The sequence below is a fragment of the Grammomys surdaster genome, unplaced genomic scaffold, assembly GCF_004785775.1.
Source record: "Grammomys surdaster isolate TR1022 unplaced genomic scaffold, NIH_TR_1.0 125606, whole genome shotgun sequence".
Lineage (NCBI taxonomy): Eukaryota > Metazoa > Chordata > Mammalia > Rodentia > Muridae > Grammomys > Grammomys surdaster.
The window spans coordinates 1,827,060-1,843,120 of record NW_021620449.1 but is presented as its reverse complement, the minus strand read 5'-3'; the positions used below and the strand labels follow the sequence as shown (position 1 = coordinate 1,843,120).

Here is a 16,061-nt window from a genome sequence, read left to right as displayed (position 1 = left end):
AAAGAAAGAAAGAAAGAAAGAAAGAGAGAGAGAGAAAGAATATTGTCCATGTATTTTTAGATACAACCAACAGGAATCCTGGGCATGAGGCCCCAACACTTGCTCTGAGTTGATGATCTCACCCCTCTGGTGATCTTCTCCTCTTTTTCTGGTCATCTGTACAAACCATGGGCAAGAATGAGTCCTGGGGTGTTTGCTCATAACCATAACAAGTGTCAGACAGTTGTCTAGACTCCACTGTTTAAGGGACTTTCTTTATAACTGGGGCCTCCAGCTGATTCTGGGTCTGTCTGTGGTTGCCAGTTTTGAGGTGGTAGCTTCAGTCCCTCCAGACTTGTGCAAATGGCAGTGACTACTTGAGACACGGCTGGAAGATGCTTTGACAGTCTGCCATGGCCTGTGGGGCGAGGGCTACACTTTGCATCCCTCTCTCCATCCACTCTCTCCTCAGGACCCTGGTTCTGGTCCTGTGGTCAGACCAACATATCCTGCAAGGTGGTAAACGGGAAGGTGGTGGAGGTGGGCAAGTGGCCATGGCAGGTAAGCATCCTCTTCCTGGGGATGTACGTCTGCAGCGGCTCCCTCATCCACCACCACTGGATCCTCACCGCAGCACACTGCTTACAAAGGTCAGCTTGGGGTGGGGGCACCCTCATCTGGGGACTTGGCTTTCAGGCCTTGGCAGGGGAGTGGGTGGATGGGGATGGTTCTTGGTGAATCTGGGGATATGGGAGTGGAGGACATTACCTGAGTTGTCCTATCACTCAGAACCTTATCTCTCTAGTCGCTCATGGCTTTACTGCTAGTGATCTGCCTCTTCTCTGGGCCTGCAGATCCAAGAACCCGGCTAACTACACTGTGAAGGTGGGAGTCCAGACCCTCCCAGACAACAGCTCCCCAGAGCTCCTGGTCACTAGCATTGTGATTCACGAGAACTTCATCAACCACATGTCTCACGACATCGCCATCCTGAAGCTCAAGTATCCTGTCACCTGGTCCCCTCTCATCCAGCCAATCTGTCTCCCCGAGAAGAATTTCAAACCAAGAATTGGCACCATGTGCTGGGTCATTGGGTGGGGATTGGAAAAGGCCAAAGGTGAGTGCAGTAGAACAGAGGTCTTAAGACACCTGTCTCTGCAGGACACGGTCATGGGGTCACTCACTCACTCCTTCATTCACTCAGTCACCTGCAAGTGTTTCCTGAGCCCAAAGATATCCTCAGCGTTCAAGTGGCCTGTGAGGACCTTAGCTTCCAAAGTTAAAATGTGTGTGTGTGTGTGTGTGTGTGTGTGTGTGTGTGTGTGTGTGTGTACCAGTGCTAATATACACAGTCTGTCAGTGGACAACTTTCAAGGAGTTGGTTCTCTCTTCCTACCCCACGGGTCCTGGGGAATCAAGCCCAGTTCATCAGGTGTACTTGCTAAATCATCTTATCAACCCTCAAAGCCAACTTAGAGCAGATCCTACACTACGTCCTTAGCCTGCAGCATAGTTGGAAATTAAATCTTTGACTGCTCATAGGGCATCTGCCTTGGCGGATATGATGAGGCATGGAGGTGACCTCTCTAGTCAGTATGTACCCAGAATCCTCAGAGATTCAGCTCTGTTGGTGTTACTTGAAGTCCTAGCAAACTTTCAGCAGGCGGTAGGTGCCATAGCTAGCCGTCTAGGGTCTTGCTGCCTTTCCCAGGAGCAGTGAACCAACGCTTATTCTCACAGACCCAGAATTGTTGGGAAAATATCTCCTGGTTCACACTTGATACTTGGCTTTCACCCCAACACTCTGGGAGACTTTTGCTTCACTTGTTTTAGTTTAGTTTGTTGTTGGTGGTGGTTTGTTGTGTGTTTTTGAGACAAGGTCTCTCTATATAGCCTTAGCTATCCTGGAACTCACTATCTAGACCAGGCCGGCCTCAAACTCACAGAGATCCACCTGCCCTCTGCCTTCCATGTGCTAGGATTAAAGCCATGTGTCATTCTTGGTTCTTGTCTTAATTTTCTCAGTGAGTGAGAACAATTTTGAAAGTCAGGCAGTTTTTATGAATGAACATCTCAGGACATGACCTCATGCACAAATGCATATGACTCTGAGTTGGAAACAGGTTCCAAAGTTGAAGTCATGACTAGGTCTTTCTCTCCATAGCAGTTCCAAAGACTCCCTATAGTGTCCAGGGCTTGGCTGTCAGGATTGTGAACAATGAAATCTGCAATCATCGATACCAGTTCCTCCTGCTGAAGAACCAGAAGAAGTTTATTGGGGACGACATGCTGTGCACAAGCTCAGAATGGGGTCTGGACACTTGTCAGGTGTGGACTTTGTAGATGGGGTGGGGGCAGGCAGCATTGGGGGGGTGTCATACTGAGGCAAGGTCTCTCTGCATAGCCCTGGCTATCCTGGAATTCACTATGTAGACCAGGCTTGTTGCAAACCCACAGAGATCGCCTGCCTCTGCCTTCCACGTGCTGGGGTTTAATGCCCACAGCATCCTCAGTTCTTGGCTTAACTTTCCTTTGCATGTGGCCGTCAGAGACCAAGTACAAAAGTCCAAGCTCCCAGTATGAGGGGTAGGGGAGGGAAGGAGTTGTATTAGCTAGTTATCTATGACTATGTTAAAACACCATGACCAGAGCAACTTATAGAAGAGTTTATTTGGGGTTTATGGTTCTAGAAAGACGACAGTCTATCACCATCACAACAGGGAACATAGCAGTACTCAGGCAGACCTGTCTCTGGAGCAGCTGCTGAGCACTTACATCTGGAATCACAAACAGGAACCAGAGAACACTCTAGAGATGGCTGGAGGCGTTTGGATCCTCAGTGCCTACCCCTGTAACAGTAACACTTCCTCCAACAAGCCCATACCTCCAATCCTTCCGAAGGAAGTATTCAAACATAAACTTATGGGGGCCATTCTCATGCAAACCATTACAGGGGTGAATTTTTTTTTTTTTTTTTTGCTCCTGCCCATGTAGAGTTCTTTATTTTTTATTTTTGTTATTTAGAGAGGGTCTCACTAGCAGGTCCTGGCAGGCCTGGAACTCACCATTTAGACCAGATGGACTTGCCTTGAACTCACAGATCCACCTGCCTCTGCATGCTAGCATAGTGGGATTAAAGTCTTACACTACCTTGTCCAGTTCTGTAGCCATTTTAGTGTTCCTGAGTATTAGCCGCCTGCCTGCAGATCTGGGTCAGGCCCTGGCAGACAGCTTTACAGACATAGTTATTATATCCTATAAGCTTCAGCCACTGCTTCTCCTAGTCACTAATGTTTTTGAGATGCATCTTTCATTTTCTTACTTAAAATATTTTATGTATATAGGTGTTTTGCCTGTATATATGTCTGTGTACTGTGTGCATGACTGGTGCTTGTGAAACCCAGAAGAGTGCACTCGATCCCCTGGAAGTGGTGTTACAGATGGTTGTGGGCACTGGGAACTGAATCTGGGTCCTCTGCAAGAGCAACAATTGCTCTTAACTTCTGAGCCATCCCCCAGTCCCCAGACTCATGTTTCCTTGAGAACATGTTTTAATTTTTCTCTTAAGTCCGACTCTCTGAATTGAAAGAACAGATCTCCTTTAGAAGATAAGTTTACAAGTTCTTTATATGGAAGCATACTTTGTTTACAAGTAAAATTATAAGTATCTCTTGGACCAAAGGTTTATATGCTCAAAAGTATGTAAGTTTTAACGTAGTTTTAATACCTGAAAGAATGTCTGAGAAAAGAAACAAATGCATGTGCGTCACTGACACACCAAAGGACTATGGGAAGTTTGCTCACAAGTCTAAGTGGTGTGACAATGTAGGTTCTGTCTTTAACTTAGCCGCTAATATACCCTAAGATAACACTGTCTAGATTCCCTTACATTCTAGAAAAGCAGCTAGTTGGGTTTAATTTATTTACATCCAACAAACACTGCATGGCTCTAGGGTAGAGTCAGGTCCAGAGGAGCCTGGCCTCAGGGAACAAGAAATTGTGTAGAATAACCCACATAGCCCTTTTAAAAAAAAACAAAAAACAAAAACAAAAAACAAAACAAAACAAGCCTCCAGTGAGGCCAGGATCCACTTTAAGATGCTTAGAGTTGGCTCAGCAGTTGTGTTGTCGAATAGATTTCATCTCTGTCAGTGGCTTCTGCCCTTCCTTTGATCATTCAGTTTCCAGATAAAAGACAAACAACCTTTATATTTATAAGCCTTCATCAGCACTAAAGCTGAGCCGATAACTTCCCTCTATGCTCTTGGACTCTGCTTCACTATCTCTAACCCCGAGGAATTACTTACTATATTCTATCTGGGCTGCTCTTAACTTCATTGGGCCAACCCTTGTGGACATGATTTTAAGACTCTTACCTCGTGGCATCTTTCTCCTCTCTCCACCTTCCTCTCCTTCTTTGTGGTCTCCTCAGACTCAAAGCCCTGAAACCCCTAACCCCACCTAACCCCATCAAAGTCTTTTCTGCCCAGCTATTGGCTGTCAGCATCTTTATTTGACCAATAGTTTTAAACTAGGGAGCAAGGTCACATTGTACAGTCTGATTCTCTCATTCCTGGGAGCAACCAGGCCTTGGGGGCCAGTATGTATCACCAGTAGGTATCTTTACAATACCTATCGAAAGATCAAATCTCAACACACTTGTTCTTGCAGAGGACCCAGTTTGATTCCCAGCTCCCACTGGTGGCTGATAACCATCCATAACTCCAGTTCTAAGGGATCTGGCACCCTCTTATGACCTCTGGGGACACCAGGCACATACGTACTGCACAGACATACATGCAAACGAAACACTCACGCACATAAAATTAATTAATTAATTTTAAAAATGTGTTTAGAGAAGTCACTCCCTATGTTAAGTTTTACCATGAGAACTATACCTGCTTCACTTGGGAAATAATTTGTAGATGTTTTGGAACATTTGAAGTAACAGAAATTACCTCTTCTTTGAAGGTTGGGTTGAAGTACCATGAGGACATAGACATGTTTTCTACTGAGGGATTGTTCTTAGTCACTATTTTAAGTTGTTTTACACATAGCTATTGGATTAATCAGATTTCCCATCAGTCTTCAACACTAAAGTTTTTAATTACATTTATTTATGTGTGTGTTGGGGCACACGGGGTGTGCATGGATGCTATCTGTGCACAGAGAGCAGCTTGTGAGAGCTGGTTCTCTACCTCCACCATGCAGGTCCCACGGACTGAACTCAGGTGTCAGGCTTGGATGCCCCTTTACCTCACTGGCCCTCTATCCCTTTTTAAATTAAGTTTAAATAATTTGCGTTTCTTAAAAATCATTCGACACAACCAGAGTTTAAATCCACAAAATAGAAGTTGTAAGCCCTTAAGGTTCTGGAAGAGGGGGTTTTTCTCTAGGTATAGGTTCTCTTCTCCATTGTCATTCAAACCACAGGGTAATTGTATCTCCACCCCCCATTCTCCCTTCCCCCAGCTTCATTCCACAAGTTAAGGATTTCTTTGCTTTCAAATACTTGAATTATCCTTACTAATCCCTTTTCCAAGTATTTTGAGCCTAACATCCAGTGACAAATATACATATAACTCTTTCCTGGTTCATAAAAGTTTTAAATGTTCCAGGCTCCCCCTACCCCCCTTTTTCTTATGCTAGAGATAGAACTCAGGATCTCATGCATCCTAGGTGACTGCTCTATCACTGGGCAGCAAGAAGTCCATAAAAAGAATTTTGTTTAAATAGTAAGGAACCTACTGCTACCTTTCGGTGTCTGATACCTGAAATGTTATTCTTCTGGATATGCCTGTCTGTGCACACAAACAGAGAAGATGGTCAAAACTTCTAAGATCTCCCTCTGAAAGCAAGACTGTGGGAAGATCAACATTTGTACTTTAGAGACCCACCAGAGCTTCAGGATGGCTCAGTGGTCAGAGAACTAGCAGACCAATGAAGAGGCCAGTGGGGTTCCCAAGCCAGGACCTCAGTACAGAATTTCCGTGTCACAGAATAGGTTCATTCTTAGGTCTCATCCTTGAGGACAACAAAGACCTAATCTAGCAAATACTGCTGCTACTTAAAGCCTCCTGTCCTCTCCCACTGCAGGACACCTCCGGGAGCTCCCTCGTTTGCAAGATGAACAAGACCTGGGTCCAGATGGGCGTGGTGAGCTGGAACTTTGGCTGTGGCCGTCGCCAATTCCCAAGCATCTACACCAGCACCTCCCACTTCACCCAGTGGATCAAGAGACAGATTGGTGAATTGAAGTTTGCCAGCATGGCCGTCCCTTCCTTCCTGAGCCCATTCATCCTCACTGGCTACATTCTGCTGGTATCCTTGGGCTCCCTGTGGCTCCTGTGAGCTGTGTTTCTACAACAGCCACTCCCAGAGGCTACTTCTCCCTCCTCTCTGCTCCGTCCTCAGAAGACGTGGACACCGGAGGCTGAACAGGACTTCAGGACAGAGGGACTTCGGGGAAGGGTCCTTGACCCACTGTGGGTTTTGTTCCCCAGTTGTTCAATGAAGATGCTCTTGAACCTTTTGAGCCATCTAAAGTTATCATGTTTTTGACTTTGACCAAAAGTCCTTTAGAACACCTCCCTCATAAAACTTGGCTGTTTCTCAAGCTGAGCCTTCTCTGATCCTCTTACTCCACGTCTGTCATAGGTGCCTAGTGTGATCCTGGAGGTTGTTCCCTTGTTTCACTTATAATTTCCTCTTTAAAAAGAAAATGCATTTATGTGTGCGCATGTGTACATGAGTGTGGGTGCCCCTGGAGGCCAGATTTCTCCTGGAGCTGGAGCTGCAACTGGTCATGGGCCACCAGGTGTGGCTACTGGGACTCAAACTCAGGTCTTCTCAAAGAGTGGTTCACACTCTTAACCACTGGCCCGTCTCTCCAGCCCGTAGCTTTCTCTGCTTCTCACTGGGACTTAAAGTCCCTGCTCTGTGGACCTAGCAGTTCAGCAGCTCCCATATTCCCAAGGCCCCTTCCCCATGTCTCTGACAATTACCTGTCCGAGGGCCCTCCTGTAAGAATTAACTTCTTTCTAGGAGACTCCCCAAGGTCAGATGAGAGACTTGACTCTACCAGCTGTGTTCTGATGCCTTCCTGTTTCTGCCAACCCCTAACTTTCCCCTGAGTGGTCTCCAGATCCACGCCAGTCCTCCTCTGTCTCTAGCAGGGGTAGGTCCCTGCTTGGAGATTGTGAAGTGACTGCATTCTAGGCTCCTAGTGCCCTTCAGTGACCCCCATCGATCGGAAGGTAGAAATGTGGCAACAGTGTTTGCCTTTTTTCCCCGGGATAGGAACACTAAACTGTCTGCTCAGGTGTTTCTCCCAAGAACCTAGGGTGAGAATGTCACTTTGTCTATTAGGTTAAAATTTTCCAATATCCTTGCACCAAGGCTTCCAGGAGTGGTGTACATTACTTTTTAAATGTATTAACTATGTTGCTGAACCACTAACATGTTCTTCAGAAGCCCAAACACAGTGACCATCAGCTCTCACTATTGACCAATGGATACCATCACTTCTCCCTTATGGCCCCCTAGTCTTCGTATGGGGAGCTAGATAACACATTGCTTCAGATGTTGCAGCCTTTAAAAATCATCATTGAAGTCAAGTTTAATGGCTCATTCCTGTCATCCCAGCACTTGGGAGGCCAAGACAGAATTGCCGTGAGTTCGAGACCAGCCTGGGCTACATAGTGAGATCCTAATGAACACATTACTTTGCTTCAATGGCCTGCGCTGTTGGTATTCAAGGGGAAGGTATGGATGCTGGGAAAGGGGAGTAGGGGTACTGACGCATCGGGATTGGCCTTCCTCTCGCTGCTGATGGAGATAACACGGAAACTTAGAAATTAGCTGAGGTGAGGCAAAGGGACCCAGAGAAAGGGCCCACAAATCTGAGGAAAGCCAAGCCAAGCACTACTTGCGCGCCTTTGGCGGGAGCACCCCAGTGAATGGCATCCAGGGGGCGCCACGCAGGCTGGGCACCAGAGCGCCATGAGGCGCCCGATAGAGGGCGCCATTGTGGAGGAACCTAGCTGCGCAATGGAGCCCTGGTGCGGGGCAGGGGTCCGTGGGCAGGGCCCTCAGGGTCCCCGTGTGCCTGGGGCCTCCCGCACCCGCACCCGCGCCCGCGCCCTTCTCCTGCTGTTGCTGATGCTGCTGCTGCTCCTGCCTCGGCGGCCGGCAGGTGAGCGCATCCGTCCCCAGCGCCCTCCCCGGCACGCCCACCCGTGGCCGCCTCTGACTCGCTCGTGACCTTCCACAGGCTGCTTGGCCACAGGAGAATCCTCGGAGACGCTGGCCACCACAGGCTCAACCGGCCCCGGAGTCTCCTGTGCCTCCAGAGGCATCTGTCCCTCAGGCAGGCTTCGCCTTCCTCGGCAGATCCAGACTTCAGAGACCACGACTCCACAGGATTCAGAGACCACGACTCCACCGGAAACAGAGGGCACTACTAAGTCCGCTCCTAAAACGAAACCCAGCAACCTCCCATGTGAGTACTGGGCATGAGAGGTCAGAAAGTTCTTACGGATTTTTTGATCCCTAAGGTTAAAGGGTCGAGGATCAGGGACCCAAAGGCAGAGTAGATAGAAGGGAACGCCCCTGTACAAGTGTTTGTTGAGCATCAAGGTTGGGCCAGGCCTTGGGCCTGCCTTCAGGGTCCTTTGCTCACAGGCCTTCCATCATGGTGAGGTAAACAGGGGGCAAGCTGAGGAAAGTCAAAGCTAGCCCAGGGAATGTGGTGAGTGGGAGGTGGTGTCCCGGTGCCCAGAGCTGGCCAAATGACTCTCTGGCAGCTGCAGGCCCTCCTTTGACCTGGCTTGCCCTTTTCTCAGGTTCCCATCTCAGAGCCCACAGCGTAACTCCAATAGGCCCGTGTGAGACTTCCTGTGGGGTCTTCAGAGCACACCTGGTGTTTTAATTTCCTCGCTGATGGTGTGATAAAGCCACTTGGGGGTGGGGACTTTATTTTGCTTACACTTCTAGGTCACAGTCCATCACTGAAGAAAGCCAGGGCAAGAACCCGAAGCAGAAACTATGGAGGAAGGCTGCTTGCTGGCACACTCACTCATGGGATCATGCTTAGCTAATTTTCTTATATATCCCAGGCCCACCTCCTGCTTAGGGATGGTGCCACTCCACAGGGCTGTACCATCCAGCATCAATTAATAATCTAGACAAGCATCCCCCCTCCCCCAAAGAATTACCCACAGGCCAATCTCATTCAGACAATTATCAGTGAAGGTTTTTCCTTCAGATGAATCTATGCTGTGTCAAGTTGGCAATTAAACCTAACCAGTACATCAGTATGCTTTCACATAAACAATGGTCTGTGGTTAAGACTCACATAAGAGATAGTTATTATCCTAGGATTCAGTGCAGCCACTTTAACTGCTTCAAAAAGTCTAGCAGGGGTGCCGGGCAGTGGTGGTGCACGCCTTTAATCCCAGCACTTGGGAGGCAGAGGCAGGCAGATTTCTGAATTCGAGGCCAGCCTGATCTACAGAATGAGTTCCAGGACAGCTAGGGCTACACAGAGAAACCCTGTCTCGAAAAGCCACACACACACACACACACACACACAGAGTCTAGCAGGGTACATCGAGGTACTGTGTGTGATGTGTGCTGATAGTCTCTGAGCTGAGCACCGTTTAAAACTTCTGTGGTGGGCTGGGGAGAGAATCATTTCGTGATGAAGACAGCTCTTACCATGCAAACGGGAGGGCCTGAGTTAAAACCCCAGGGCCTATTTAAAGTTGAGTGGGTGTGGTCCCATGCTCCAGTAACCCCAGCACTTTGAGGGGAATGGGAAGCAGGAACAGGAGATTGCTGGGACCCCAGCACCCTGCTGAGGAAGCTGCCAATCTAGTTTCTGGTTCAGTGAGAGACGCTGAATCAAGAGACTGACAGAGCAACGAGGATACTGGAAATCCTCCTCTGGCCTCCACATGCACAAAGGAGCATGTGTCCACCCATCCACACAGGGATGACAGAGATAAAGTGTAACATGTGAATAACACCAGGCCCTGAATCCCATCCCAGCACTACAAATGAACACACACACACACACACATACACACACACACACACATACACACACACACACACACACTAGCCATGGCCCATTTACTTGGTTTCACAATCCACTGATTTGTTTAGAACATGCGTAAGTGGAAATAACTGGGCAGCTAGATATGATTATCTTCAATCCTTTATTTTGTTTTTATGCATATAGTGCTTTGCCTGTATGCATGTATGTGCTACCTATGTGTCTGGTACCTCTGGAAGCCAGAAGAGGACACCATATCCCCCAGATTGGAGCTATGGATGGTTATGAGCCACCAAGTGCATGCTGGGACCCCAACTCCTATGCTTATACTTGGAAAAAGCAGCTAGTGATCTCCTCCCACCACCTCCCCAAAACAGGGTTTCTCTGTATAGGGCTGGCTGCCCTGGAACTCACTCTGTAGATCCGGCTGGCCCCCTTCTTGAGTTTTCACAACTTTTTTCGTAGTGCCCTCAGCAGCTGGCACCCCCATCTGCAGGAGGGTACATCATGACCTAGAATTCTCACCAGCATTTCATATCACTAATACTAAGCTTTTGACAGACAGGTGTGTGATACGGTTTAAGGCGGGATATCCCAAGTCCCAAGGCGGCCAGGCTTGCTTCCATGTCTTTTGCTACATTTCCTCTTTGAGATGTGCCTGCTCCCTCATACAGCCTGTTTTACTGTTGGGTCATCTATCTTTATCTCCATGAATCACAAGAGGGGATTCCCAGAGGGCCAGAGTCCACATTAGGTCAAATAGGAGGAGCGGTCTGCCACCAGATAGAAATACACAGGCGCATTTGTGAAGGGTCTGGCTGAAGCTTGTTATTAGAGTGCTCTGGGGCCCAAGCTGTAGGAACGAGGAAGTAGGCATCTGGAGAGTGCTGCAGCTCTTCTGAAGCCGGGGATGCCCATAGGTGGGTAGGCGGATGCCCTCATTTCATAGCAGAAGGTAGAAAAGGTTGAGTAGCTACAGATGAGTGGCTGGAGAAACTAGAAAGGCTGGAGAGGGTGAGGGAAGGCGGGAAGGCGGACAGAGCCAAAAGAGCTGGAGGAGCTCATCCTTTGTCAAACTCTCTTTTTTCCTCTTTAGTCTGCGGCTCCTCCCACGAGCCAGACCCTACTCTCAGGGACCCAGAAGCCATGACTCGGCGGTGGCCGTGGATGGTCAGTGTGCAGGTCAACGGCTCGCACGTCTGTGCTGGCATCCTTATCGCTTCCCAGTGGGTGCTGACCGTGGCCCATTGCTTGAGCCAGTGAGTTGGGGCTCAGGTGGGTGGGTGGAAAGACATTTGGAATGCCTGAGTCACAGTCACTCTCCCAGGTGACCCATCAAGTAGCACTTGCGTCCTCTGTGGAGCCGAGCCCGCAGAGCCAGGCCCAGCCTCACCCTTACCCTGAGCAAGGGAGAGTGGAGTCTCACGGATTCCTTCCTGGGGCTCAGCCTTTGGGATGTACTCACCTTTGCCTTTCCCTTCCCCTTCAGTCTGGTGCAGTCACTCAGTAGGTTAAGAACAGAGGCTCAGAAGGCCCTAGATCTTTCATTCAAATTACCCTCTCTTCTCTTCTGAGAGAGGCCCCTACTTAGAACCTCTCAGGGGGTCAGAGACAAGAAGATAGGCATGCATTGTGTAGAGACAAAGAGGTGGGTGTGCCAGTGTTCTGGGGCCTGGGAGTTCCTGAGAGCAGCATCTGTGTTTCCCAAGAGGGCTGACCAGTGAAAGCATGTTCCCATGGATGGTGGCGTGAGACTCAGGCCATGGCATTACTAGGGACTCCGTTACTGACCGAGGTGAAATGTAGGAGAAAAACTCAGATTCTGATCTGAGGAAACAGAGACCATATCGCAAGACCACTTCCTACACATACATCCCTAAGCAGGCCATGGCATTTCTCTGAATCTCCGGCTTTCTCCTCCACACAACGAAGAGGACCGCACTGTGTGTGCAGGGCTCTATCATAAGGAATAGTCTCGGGGGAGGGGGGGCTTGAAGCAGGAGATGGCCTGCCTGAATTTCCTTAAAGGGCCACAGGGGTATGGAGGGGGGATTGAGGGCTGAGGTGGGAGCCTAGAGCTGATGAAATATACTCCCATTCTATTCCCATAGGGGGCGTGGTAACTATACAGTGAGGGTGGGGAGCCCGTGGATTAATCAGACAACAGGAAGCAGCTCAGATGTGCCGGTACATCAGATCATCATAAACAGTGACTACCATTCCAGGCGGTACTGGTCTTGGGTTGGCCGGGCCCATGACATTGGCCTCATCAAGCTCAAGTGGGGGCTCAAGTACAGCAAATATGTGTGGCCTATCTGCCTGCCTGGCTTGGAGTATGTGGTGGAGGACAGTTCTCTCTGCACTGTGACAGGCTGGGGATATCCCAAGGCTAATGGTGAGTCCAAGCCCCCACCTCCCATCCCTAAGGTGCATGGAGGGAAGAGAGGACTTGGGTGTGGCTGGGGTGCCCCCCATGGATGAACATTTCTGGAGTGCCTTTTTCAAGGATCTGACTGATCCAGGAACTTTTTTCTTGGCTTCTCATCTCTCAAGTCTCCTGCCCCTTGGAGGTCTTGTCAGTGAGCATAGTATGGTCATCTAGGCCTGGGAACCATCGAAGTCTCAGGATCACAACAGCTTATGTAAACAGAACTTTCTTGAGAGTGGGGAGATCTCAGAAGGATAGCTTGTCACTCACACAGAACTGTAGGGCCTCAGCAGGTAGGGAGGTCAAGAGAGTGGATTCTCAGATCTGCAAGATGCTTCCCAGAATAGATGCAGTTTGTGTCTGAAAAGCTGAGTCTCACAAGGTCCACTCATACCCTCCTTTTCCCGCAGGGCCCCTTGATCCCTTTGTGGGAGCAAGGCTCTCAAGATAGGTCCATTCTCTCATGCCCAGCCAAGGGATTGTTTTTCTGATGGGTTCTGGGACTATCCACTGCCTTTATGGAGTCAATGCGCAAGACATATGCCTTTCTCTGTATCCTTAGGGATCCGATTTAACCCCCTAAACAACCTATCTGGGAGTGATCAGAAGTTTCCTGTCCAGGAGTTCAGGCACATTTTGGGTGGGATGGAAGATAGCACTATTGTAGGAGTGGCATGGGGGGGGTGGTGAGGGTAGGGCTGTGGGGTGGGTCTGGGGAAACTTAGTGAGAAAAAGGCTCCAGGGATGGAAAAAAAAAAAAAAAAGGCTTTGGCCCTGAGAGTCCTGGCAGGCTCTTGGAAGAGGACCAGCAGAGGCAAGAGGCCGGTAGGTGTGAACTATGTTCTAGAACCTCCATGGGGCATTCTTGGGACCTGCTGGCCAGAGGGGAAAATTGTCCAGATATGGAGACCTCTCTGTGGCCGCTATGCAAAGGAGACAGAGCTGGTGTCTGTGGGCCACAGCCAGTGGCTAAACCTGACTGGGAACCTGTCCCACAGGCATATGGCCCCAGTTCCAATCCCTCCAGGAGAAGGAAGTCTCCATCCTGAACAGCAAGACATGTGAGCACTTCTACCACAAGTTCTCCAGGATCCCCAATCTGGTTCGGATCATCAACCCTCAGATGATCTGTGCCTCAGACAACAACAGGGAAAAGTTCTGCTACGTAAGGACCGCTGCCCTTGCTCACTTATCCCGAGGGGTGGAGGGGTGTAGGAGGCAGAGCTGAGGGCTGTGGAGAGGGGAGGGTAGGGTGGGAGAGGATAGAGGGAGAGGTGAGGGCTGGATGTGGGGACCAGAAAGGGGGTGTGCTGGATAGGATGGGGATGAGCCTGGGAGGGAGTTGGGTGTGTGATTGATGACAGGAGTGTCCTATGGGGAGGAACTGTCAGCTTTGTTCATACTGGAGGGGATATGGAAACAACCTGGTGGGGGAGCATCCTGGGTGGGATCCCTGAGGAGGGTCGTGCCCCCCTCAGACTTCACCTCCCTGACCTTCTTAACTTCCTCCCTCCTTGCAGGAGATAACTGGTGAGCCCCTGGTCTGCTCTTCAGGTGGCACATGGTACCTGGTGGGAATGATGAGCTGGGGCCCAGGCTGCAAGAAGAGCGAGGCCCCGCTCATATTTCTGCAGGTCTCCTACTACCAGCCGTGGATCTGGGACCACCTCAGTGGGGAGTCCCTGGCCCTTCCGGCCCCACCCAGGACCTTGCTCCTGGCTTTCCTTCTGCTCCTCATCCTTCTGGACACTCTGTGACATTGACACATCTCTCCTTCCCTCCCCTCCTCCTGAGTGCTGCTGTGGGTGTGGTGCTCAGCCAGCGGGGACTTGAAGAGATTAAACACTTCTTTTTGCCGTGTCTCCTTTCTGAGCCTGCTCTAGTGGGAAGCAGAAAAACGCAATGGGATGGGCACTTACACTGAAGAGTGTGGAGCCTCTGAAGGTTTGCGGTTGGGGTGGCTCCTGCAGAAAGTGTGAAGGGGCAGCGGAAAGATTAGGATGGGCTACCCAGGCTGAAGCTGGGGCTGCTGGATCTCCCTCCCAGACCTCTAGACGAAGAGTGACATGCTCCTTCTGTGAGACTTGAGTAGGGATTGAACTCCCTGGTCTTGACTGCCTTCTGGCTAGTACCTGGAACTCTCCAGAATATTGTTCCCAAAGGTCCACAGAGTACTATGACCAGCCAGTCCTGCCTCCAGCCTGGAGGTGGAGGTACATAAACAACCCAGTAAAGCAGACACACTTCCCACAGGCTGCCCAGCTGCTGCCCTGAGTGAGCTCGAGTGGCCTCAGCCCCTCTAGATTTCTACTGCCTTGCTACCCAGGGCGGTTCTGGTGTGTCTTGGGACAAGCCCCATGGACTGGACCCTGGAGGTAGAGGTCAGCCAACTGCATCTACCTCGTCAGGGTACTCTGCTTCCATGATAGGGCCTTCTGTGATCCCTCTGCCCTCTCAATACTCCTTCCTCATGCCATCCTGGCATGCTTCTCCTTGTAGGGTGAGGAGGGAGGATTCCTGTGAATCCCAGCACCAGGTTCAAACTGTCAGAGGCCTGGTGAGAGCATGGGGTAGAGTGGAGGAGAGCTTAGCTCCTCAGTTTCTCCCCCTGTCCACTTGGTGCGGGCAGGTGTATGTGTGAGAGGGTGGTGGCTATAACTGCTCTTCAGCCACTGGGTTTTTTTCCTTAGTCTGGAACAGGGGTCAGGGAATGTCAGGCTTGTCTGAGGCACCTATTATAATGTGTCACTGCTGCAGGAATCCTCAAGGGTCTGGCAAAGAATGGGACTGGGGTGGAAGTTCACCTCAGGATGGAGTTCCGTAACGTCTGGGACTGAGAAGGCACCCAGCTTTATTTACAGATTTCCTCCGGATACCTTTCTAGCAGGCTTTCCACCTGGAAAGTCTTCCCAGCGTCTCAGACTCCAGCTCTGCTCAGGGCTCCTCATTTTGATGCTGGAAGCGCCGCATACATCTCTCCTCTCTAGAGCCAGTCCCTCAATGGCATTTCAATTGTCTTCTTGGCAGAGATGCTTTTTTTTTTTTTAAGTAAGGGAGATGGCAGAAGAGGACCCGCATACCACTGTGTTCAGCAGGCAGATGGCTGACTGCTGCCATGATCCAATAGAGTCCTGGCCATAGAAAAGGCAGCCGTAATAGTCCGTGGCCCATGCCCTGCGCCTTAAGTATTTCCTGATCCCCATGAGGAGACCCAGGCTGTCTCACTCAGCCCACTCTCCTCAGTCCCCTGTGTTTTAGACCCTACCCCTGGGTCAGAAGCCCTTCCACCCTGGGCCTCCTGCCAGCCCCTCAGTGGTCTCAACTCTGTCACACTGATACCTTGTTTTCAGAGCTTGGCATCTGCCAGGTCAGGAACTCTCCTGATAATGGGTCTACCCTAGCAGCCAGGGACAGATTACTGCCAAACTTGAGGCAATTTCCTTGCTATTTGTGGCGGCTATCTAGCTACGTCAGAGAATCATGTCACAAGTCCCCCTCCAGCCCTCTGTGTTTTTGAACAACCTGTTCACTCCTGCCATCCTAAATGACCAATCCCTGACTCCTTTATAGCCTATAGCCACTTCTGCCCCTGGCACA

General features: G+C 49.9%; 2 protein-coding genes across 3 annotated transcripts in view; both read left to right on the top strand.

Annotated features, from left to right (window-relative positions):
- LOC114638570 (serine protease 46) overlaps positions 1-6,599 on the top strand; it is an 11,143-nt gene extending 4,544 nt beyond the window's left edge. The window contains exons 2-5 of one of the 2 annotated variants that reach the window (XM_028787124.1): positions 452-629; positions 834-1,105; positions 2,144-2,307; positions 6,076-6,599. In XM_028787124.1, coding sequence (XP_028642957.1) covers positions 452-629; positions 834-1,105; positions 2,144-2,307; positions 6,076-6,330 — 869 coding nt within the window. In that variant the 3' untranslated portion in view covers positions 6,331-6,599. The remainder of the gene's footprint in view (positions 1-451; positions 630-833; positions 1,106-2,143; positions 2,308-6,075) is intronic. The other variant, XM_028787125.1, reaches the window with a different exon arrangement.
- A 1,429-nt stretch (positions 6,600-8,028) lies between these two features.
- On the top strand, positions 8,029-14,221 carry Prss50 (serine protease 50). Its single transcript, XM_028787051.1, is given in 5 exon segments — positions 8,029-8,479; positions 11,133-11,295; positions 12,148-12,431; positions 13,463-13,629; positions 13,985-14,221. Coding segments are annotated over 5 exon segments (1,302 nt in total).
- The last annotated feature ends 1,840 nt before the right edge of the window (positions 14,222-16,061 follow it).